The sequence below is a fragment of the Arthrobotrys flagrans genome, assembly GCF_004000055.1.
Source record: "Arthrobotrys flagrans strain CBS H-5679 chromosome Unknown unitig_0, whole genome shotgun sequence".
NCBI lineage: Eukaryota > Fungi > Ascomycota > Orbiliomycetes > Orbiliales > Orbiliaceae > Arthrobotrys > Arthrobotrys flagrans.
This window is the reverse complement of record NW_027137550.1, coordinates 466851-475373: the sequence shown is the minus strand read 5'-3', so window position 1 is coordinate 475373 and position 8523 is coordinate 466851. Positions and strand designations below refer to the sequence as shown.

Below are 8523 nucleotides of genomic sequence, written 5' to 3'. Positions count from 1 at the left end.
GGATGGGGCTGATCACATACTTCGGATTCTAGAGCGGCTTTGAGTGTACACAAGGCTACAACGCTTCTCAGGGGTCGCGAAAGCCTGCGCAGCAAGCGAAGGTCTACATTGTCCGAGAGGGAGATTAATGAGGAAGGCAAGGGGAGTGCGCAAATGAGCAATATGAGAAAGCTATACCTTCTCGATGATGACTAAAAGCCACCTGAAATCGAGGTTAACAATCCACTGGTTTGGGCTGCTTACGTTCATGTCGGAGCTTCTGGAAATTGCTCCAATTCTTAACGATGTCATTTAAGACGATCAGAATGAAATATTGTAGAGATTCTATACATAGACTTGGGCCCGAATCCAGACATAGACTGGCCGAGGCAAGAACGCAAGGTGCAAAGCTGCGTTGAGGTCTAAAATGCAACAGACGTTTTGGGACTAGTGCAGCTATCAAGGAGGGTCCGAAGCTACTCGAGCTCGCCTTCGGCGACCTCTTTTTTTGAAGCAGGCGGGTTTTTAATTTAAGTCTCAGTGCGTTGTCTGTTTTTAGATGTGTTGTGTTGTATCTGTTGTAAAACGAAAATTGCTGACCAAAAAGCGGCCTCGCGAAGAAGAATTAAATCCAGTCGGGCACAACTAACTTTTAGCACGCGGTAGCTAGATCCTGGTTAGGATAAGCTCATATTTTGGGGTCCAGCTACCCGATTTCGATATCTTGTTGAAATATAATATGCAGTCGATTAATATTGGTAATAACGAAAAATTGAGCCAACGGGCGCTAGATTTTGGAATAATCTTTATGAATGTTCCCTTCCAATAATCCCAGAAATGCCCTCTATCAATCTACATCCACAACTCGTCCGGTGGAAAGCTATGACCACTCGGCGCACTACCCGCAGCTCGTCTCAGAAAGCGTTACAATTCGAGCTTGATACTTCTTCACCCTTACCTCCAAAACTCTCTTCTCCCTACGCATCCAATGCATCGGTTTTCCAATACCTAATCCCTCTCTTTTCTTCCTCCTTAACTCTCTCCACAAAATCCACGGGGTTCTCAAAACGCGACCTAGCGCTGCTACTCAAAAAACAACGCCTTCTGAAAGCTTCTACTCCGCAAGCTCTGGCCACACTGGACCCACACCTCAAATCCGGTCTTTTAGCAACATTGGTCTTCGCACAGTCCGAGGCAGGAACGGCTTTTTGCATTTCTTCCACGGGACTACTCCTAACTTGTTCCCATTGCGTCTCCGAAGACCCCACTGAATTAGAAGAAAACCGTACAAAATGGCTTCTTTTCGCATCAGGTCGGGTTGTTCAGGCAAAATGCATCGCGTATGACCATATACGCGATCTAGCTCTTTTACAAATTGTCTCTGCGGAGCAAGACTCAACTTCTACGCCTGGTAGCTCTACCAACCACGAACAACCCCAGACCTCCTTCCCATTCCTACCAATATCCCCAACCCCACCCAAGAAAAACGCCCAAATAATATGTATCGGCCACCCCGGCGACGAAGATCTAGAAGCTTCAAAGCCCGGGGTGAAAACAAATTACGGTGTAATCCACATCAGCTACGGAAGATATAGGGGCATTGCGGAGGGAGCGGATGTGCACGATAACAGTGAGATTGGGGCACTGATGCATGATTGTTGGACTTATTGGGGACATAGCGGGGCGCCTTTATGTACTAGGAAGAATGGATCGGCTGTGGGAATGCATTCGAGTTGGGATGATGAGACGGGGATGAGGAGGGGGGTTGCGTGGGAGGGGGCGGTGGGTTTTTTGAGAGAGAATGGGGATCCGCATGTTATTCGAGGTATGGACGATGGGGTGGTAGGGTCTAAAGACACGCCGATTTTGGTAGAGTAAGCTTGGAAAATGTTTTAAATTTATTGTAGTTTAAATGAAATAAGATTTATGCCGTTTAACAAGAGGAAATATTTGTGGATTTGTGAAATGGCCCCAGGGATAGAAAATGACGCTCGGGGAGTTGAAGGTCCGTAAAAAACAGCGGCTATAAACTCAAATAAACCACAGAAAAACACCCAACTCCGTTGAAAATACCTTGAACAGGTCACAGCTCCCAGGTCTGCCAGTGAAAAGGAGAAAGGGAAAACCGAATAAAAAAATATAAAAAAACATAAAGCAGCATGAGCAATGCATTCAGTATCGAACTGTCTTATCCGAAACTCGCGCGTAGCCTACATTTGGAGGCCGTCTAAAGTCTCGCGACACATCAAAAGGCCGATGTCCTCCAAATATAATAACCTCTCTTGGGGTGTAATCAACATATCGATGAGCATGATCTATATCGACCCGGTGTCTTAGATCAATTACTACGGTAGGCGTAGCATATGGATCCGTTGAAAGCATCGCCGGATCCGGCTTGATAGGCTGGTTCCCGTAGGCTGCCTCGATCAAGGGCGTCATCAAAGCCAAAGCTGCGTCGGGGAGACCGCTAAAAGTCGCCCCAAGTTCAAAGTCGTAATCCCACCATTCTTCCCGAGATCTCCAGTTTGTATGTGCCCCAATGTTGACAACCGGGGGTTTTGAATCTTGTGGGTGGAAAATTTGGATTTTTTGCCATATCGGTTGAAATTCCTTAATGAGGCGTATACTGGTCCTTTTGAATCTCCTCTGCTTCATATGAGTTGGGCTCATAGGTCGGAGTACTTTGTCATAGAATTGGTATATCGGAGTACCTATCGGTACGATTATGCAATATAAAACGAATATAGTAGTGGTATATACGACGCCAGATTCGCGAGAACTGTCGTAACTCCTCATCCCACAGTGCATGGCTTTGTAGAATTTCCTGCCGAGGTGAAGGCTTTCCCGTTCTTGTTCAGCTGGACGATCTTTTTTGGTAGTAACTATTTTCTTTGCAAATCTTTTCCAGAATATACCGAGAATGTCGACCGCAAGCGGAGTCAGAATTTGTGTGGGTTTGGTGGTATTGTGAGGCGGCGGCTCATGTGCCGACGGTAACGTCTCAGGCTTCTTTCGTTCTCCATTTGAAATAGTACTAGGGCGCCTAAGGCCAGAGAGGGAATAATATTTTAGATCTGGTGATGTAACTTCGATGAGGTCTTTCCAAGTTTTGCAAACACCGCGGCAATTTAATATAAGGTCGATTGCGGGTACTTCCAGAAGTATACCCTCCAGGATTTCGTGGATTAAGAAAATCGAGGATGTGGTTTGGGGTTGTTTTCCCTTAGCCGATGCGATTTTGCGGGATCCCATGCGGAGGCGTACATGCATGGCGTTCGATAGATTAGGCCTTCGCCGTACAGAGGTGTTCGAAAATAGCGATATCCCGTGACACCGTACTGGCCTCTAAAGATTTGTTACGTGGTATCGATAAGATACCTCAGTTCTGGGCGTGCTCTGGTCTTTATACGGTTCCCCGTTTTTACCTTATATCGAGATACCCCTTTTGCACACGGACCATCAATGAGCAAGCTTGGGTATCGACTTTTGTGGTGGCAGTGTCGTGACTCGACTCTGCCTTGTCCAAAATTCAACAAATATGATCTGCTGGCAGCTAGCAATTTGCACGTCAGAAGGAATACGAGTGCGTCTAATTGAGTAGCCCTAGAAAATACATAGTAATTCGCCATAACGTCAACCTTGGGGTTTCGAATTTGTGCGCTGGATATTGATAATTTGGGACCAGACCACTTCTAGTCATAGCCTTTCAGCCTTGTGTCACCAGGAGCAACACAAGGCTTCGATCAACACTTTGTGGCGCCAGTTTATCTCAATCGCCTTGTCGCATGTCGGCCAAATTCACAAACAAACGACAGGCCTATCGGGACTGAATGATGCTGTATATTCAAGCTTGAGTATCCAAATTACTTGTACCACTAATCCACTCCGTATAGCCCGATTTCGAAGTAATCTTCCCAATATAAAATTTCTCAAAGTCAAGCGCCAAGACGGCTGGTTGTACAGACTCAAATCTACAACACTACGAGGTGTTGTTCTGCTGGCAGAGGGCGAGGCTTGAGACCATACGAGGCCGATATAAATGAACATAAACCATCAATCATTGAGGACACCTCATTTAAAAAGCTTTCAACAAAAGGCTTCGAAGATTGGTTCAGAGATTGAAGAAATTGATATCGCACCCAACTATGTCGGTCGATTCAATTAACAAAAATGTTATATAAACTCTAGACGTACGATCAAACTTCGGTACTAATGTGGAATATAAGTTTTCGAGTGTACATTCTATTGTTGAATTGTATAGGGTATAAAAAGATAAAGAAGAGAGCCAACGGGAACAAAGAACTCGGTTGCCCGGAACTTAGATTAGAGAAACTGAATTCATATATGCACGCTCAAGTCTTCTGGACCCGAGGCTACACAGTAAGAAATCCCAAAACTAATGTTGATATGTATGCTTGTACACTCCCAGAGATAATTTTTTTTATCTTTTCGTTTCCCTTGGTATTTTGGTGTCCTCAGAAAGAGCTTCCTCGGGTGTGAGGAGGATCTAAACAGGAATGAGGCCAATTGAATATTCCTACACAAAGAATAACCCGGACTTACCTGATCTCCCGCTAATGGCAGAAATACAATGAATGAGAGTGAAATATCTTGTATATTTTAAGCCATACGCTCTACTGAGCATACCACAAGCAAGGCGAACAGTTCAGTATTTTGTAGATACCATTATCTCGGCGGACCCGTAGACGTCACCCATACGACGACCACATATCTCTCACCCAGGCCAAGTAAATAAACAAACTTACCCCCATCTCTAACATATTTAATCGCCTCCCTCACACCAAATATCACCATCTCCATCCGGACATCCTACACGTCACACCAACCCCATATTACCATCCAATTACCATCCAATTCCAGAACTACTGACAGCAAAGATGTCTCGCAACAAGAAGGGAACCAAACTCAACCTCCGGGCCGAGTTCAAAGCAGATACTGCTAAGGTTCTCGATGCTAAGCCAACAGTTAAAACATATATCCCTTTCTTACTCGTGATATACGATCCTTCTAACTCTTAGCTTTAGGAAAAACCTGACGATTCTGTCGAGGCTCCCGTCACTGAGTCCAAACCAGTTTCTACTACCCAAGAGCAACCTGCTACCACCGTCTCCGAGATCAAAAAGTCGCCGGTCAAGCCAGTTGAAGTCCCCAAGGCTACAGAAAGGTCCCCACTAAAGCCACTCGATCCTCTTAAACCCACCAAAACCTCCCCAGTCAAACCCCTCACAGTCCTCACCCCCACCGAAAAGAATCAAATCGGCTTCCAAACCGAATGGGACAAAGTCGTCTCCGAAATCCGCGAGAATAGGAAACACACTCTCACGATTGCGGAAAGGGTTAGAGAGAAGAACCGTGTCCTATCGCAAAAGATCTCAGAGTTGCGTGAATCGTTGGCTCGTGCTGCTGCTGAGAACAAGGAGTCGAATGCTGCGAAGGAGAATGAGTAGAATGTTGGGGGATCGAAGGAGTGAGTTGTGTTATGGATGCTTAGTGAGGGATTGGCTGGATGGAATCATTGTTGGCGTGATGGTAGCTTGGATATATGGTATGTCTACCTAGGGTATAAGATTTAAGCTTTCGTGTAACCGACTTAAAACCCCTGATGTCTTACGCGACGGATGGTGGATAGGGCATAGAGCTACACTCTCGTTCAATCGTTCGCATCAGACGGTCCTGATCTATCATCACTTGAATATCTAAGGAGGTTTCTATAGCAAGTCGCGTGGCTTTTGCGTGATTCTTGTTGGGTTAGAATATGTCCTAACTTTGACAGAATAGCTCTTGGATAAGATGAAACTTCTTTGAAATGACGATATACTATCCAGATACAACAGTAGACAATCCGATCGTAGATTCCCTTCCATAAACAATAAGGCCCCTATATGGCACTAAGCTCATGCACCAGCCTCCGAGAATTGAGAACTCCAGAACTGTTGATCAGTAGTATTATATTGCTGACTGAGCTTCTTAGTATATAATCAAAAAAAGGTTCTCATGAAGGTAACATCTTCGAGGACTCTTTAACATCTTCGTCATCTGTCCCTTCTTCCTCTGAATCAGTCTCATATTCACTTTCCTCTTCCTCGTCGTCTTCATCGTCTTCCTCCTCCTCTTCAGACTCATCCTCCTCCTCTCCAGAGTCTTCCAACCACTCGTCCAAAGTCTTCCCATTAACCTCCTTCTTGCTCACCACTTCCACCGGCTCCTGTGTCTGTCCAGCACTGATCACAGGTGGCACAACCTGCCTAGTAGCCTCAACCTTCCTCTCCACACTCTTAATTTCCTTAACCTCTTCATACCCGTATTCCCTTTCCACAGGATCCCTAACCCCGCGCCCCGGCGCATCCTCTTCACTAACCCATTCAGGCAACTCCACATACCCCCTCACATACTCATCCTTCCCAACCATCAACGCCGAACTACCCACCGTCAAACCCTCCCTCAATGCTGCGCTAGGACTAGGCGCAAACGGCACCGGTTTCGGCGCCAGCAGTATTAATGTCGCTAACTGCACTGCCTTCGGCGTAGCAAGCAGCGACATATACATCCTAGCTCGATCTCTAATATCATAACTGACATCATAACGCGCCAGGCGGGATATGTAATGGAATAACTGAGGAATAGGATGAAGATCTTCAGGTGCATCCTCATCTTCTGAAACCGGTTGTTCGAACCCCGTGTTCGTCCTATTCAAGTAATGGGCGTATACCTTCGCTGCTAGCAGTAAGATCTGTAATTTTACCCCCTCAGCTTCGTTCGCGAATCCTTTGGCTAGAATCCGGAGTACATCCGCAGAAACGTTGTCTCCATTATCCGCTCCGGAGAATTCAGCTACCAGCCAGATAATACTTGCTCGAGCGGTACTGCTTGTAGCGGTATCCAAGGCTTTTGCAAGTCGTATTACCGTCTTTTTGTGGACTATAGGCTGTTGTTGAATGATATGTCTGATAACTGTTAAGCTTTCCGCTAACAGATGCTGATCGGAGGAGTGGATATGCTCCATCAAGAGCTTTAAACACCGCCCGGACTGTTCGGGGTTGTTTTGTGCACATCGTCCGATTGCTTTCACAGCCTCTCGTACCAGTTCTTTATCATAACTTCCTGCGTAGTATGAGAGCTCGGTTAGGATTAGTGATTGATGTGGTTTTGAGGAGTATGGGTAAACGAGAGTTAGAGCTTCAAGCTTTAGTTTGCAGATTTGGGGTGTGTCGACGGGGGAGAGAAGGAAGTGGGTGCAGTGGGGAGCGAAGATCGAGGGGTAGGTTAAAGCTATGAAGACTATGTTTGTAAGGGCTACGAGTTGGATATCCTGCGGGCTTCTTATAAGGGAGAGAAGTGGGGGTGCTAGAGGGAGAAGGTAAGAAGGGGGTGCTAGATGGTAGTATGCCCGGGCAACAGCGAGGATGACCTATAGTACTATTAGTGGCGTGGACATGTTTGAAGGGTGTATATATGAGCTTACAGCGCTATTGCGGCTTTGTAGGAGCGGTGGACAGCAATCTAAGAGAAGCTTTAGGTCTGGATCGATACCCCCTACCGGGCCTTCATCCTCGCTTTCTTCGTCCGAGTAGAACCCGCCACTTGTAGTTTTCTTCTTATTTCCACCCTTCACCTTCCCTTGTGGGAAGTTTTTACGCGCATAGACTGTCAGGAGTCTTAACAGCGCCAGTTGACCCCATTCATCCATATCTATTAGCAGCTTACACAGGCCCCGATAATGAGGATGCACCATCTCAATCCTTTCCGGACAAACTTCCCACCAAGCCATCACTGCCGCACCAATAACGTAGTAACTCTTATCCCCCAGTAGTGTCGCTACAAGCTCCGTAAGTAGTGGTAGTGTACTAGGATCAAGTCTGTAACACTTCGGAATCGCCAAGGCCGCAGCTTTTCGTACGTAAGGCGACATATCCGTTACACACCTTTTTATTCCCAGAGCTACTATTTGAGATATAACCGGCACCCGAATCCCGGACATAACGCGGATAGCCATGGCGCGAACGACTTGGTTTTGGTCGGTTAAAGCCTTTTGAATGGTATTTATGGAGAGTAAAGCGAGGTCCGGCTCGGATTCGGCGTATGTCAGGAGGTAGATATACACCAGTTTTTTAATCTCTAGCGTAGGAGAAGCGACATTTTTGACGACATCGGCAAAGTATTCGGAACAGTCGACGCCACGGGACATCATCTAGCAACTTTTAGGCCGTATGATCATGCATATAATATATAGAACGAAGAACATACAGATACAACCCGCCGAAGACCATCAAGGATGTCTCTATCATGTCGTGAGGAGAGAAAGCGACGGATCTCCTTCGGCGACGAGGCCTTGGCGGGCGCGATGGCGACTCTGGTGCCATAGGTTCTACTGCCGGAGGCGGATGTGGCTGCTTCGATGGTGAGGTCGCGGGCTGTTATTATTTTACTTGGATTAGCTGTAAGAACTGGAGGGTGACGGAAAATCAAGTACCCTGCCCGATGATATTAGATATTTTGGAGAAGGACTCCATGGCTTTGAGGGAC

At 46.4% G+C, this 8523-nt stretch overlaps 4 protein-coding genes across 4 annotated transcripts; 2 read left to right on the top strand and 2 right to left on the bottom strand.

Moving 5' to 3' along the window:
- Positions 1–861: 861 nt before the first annotated feature.
- DFL_003242 (uncharacterized protein) lies at positions 862–1857 on the top strand (the record flags this gene model as incomplete). Its single annotated transcript, XM_067632152.1, has 1 exon — positions 862–1857. One exon carries the CDS (start codon positions 862–864, stop codon positions 1855–1857), a length of 996 nt encoding a protein of 331 aa, XP_067490449.1.
- Positions 1858–2151: 294 nt separating this feature from the next.
- On the bottom strand, positions 2152–3249 carry DFL_003241 (uncharacterized protein; the record flags this gene model as incomplete). Its single annotated transcript, XM_067632151.1, has 1 exon — positions 2152–3249. One exon carries the CDS (start codon positions 3247–3249, stop codon positions 2152–2154), a length of 1098 nt encoding a protein of 365 aa, XP_067490448.1.
- Positions 3250–4877: 1628 nt separating this feature from the next.
- Positions 4878–5447, top strand: DFL_003240 (uncharacterized protein; the record flags this gene model as incomplete). Its single annotated transcript, XM_067632150.1, has 2 exons — positions 4878–4964; positions 5025–5447. The coding sequence occupies 2 exons, from the start codon at positions 4878–4880 to the stop codon at positions 5445–5447; spliced, it is 510 nt and encodes a 169-aa protein (XP_067490447.1).
- A 545-nt stretch (positions 5448–5992) lies between these two features.
- DFL_003239 (uncharacterized protein) lies at positions 5993–8510 on the bottom strand (the record flags this gene model as incomplete). The annotated part of the gene is made up of 4 exons (XM_067632148.1): positions 5993–7408; positions 7463–8188; positions 8245–8411; positions 8471–8510. The coding sequence occupies 4 exons, from the start codon at positions 8508–8510 to the stop codon at positions 5993–5995; spliced, it is 2349 nt and encodes a 782-aa protein (XP_067490446.1).
- Positions 8511–8523: the final 13 nt, after the last annotated feature.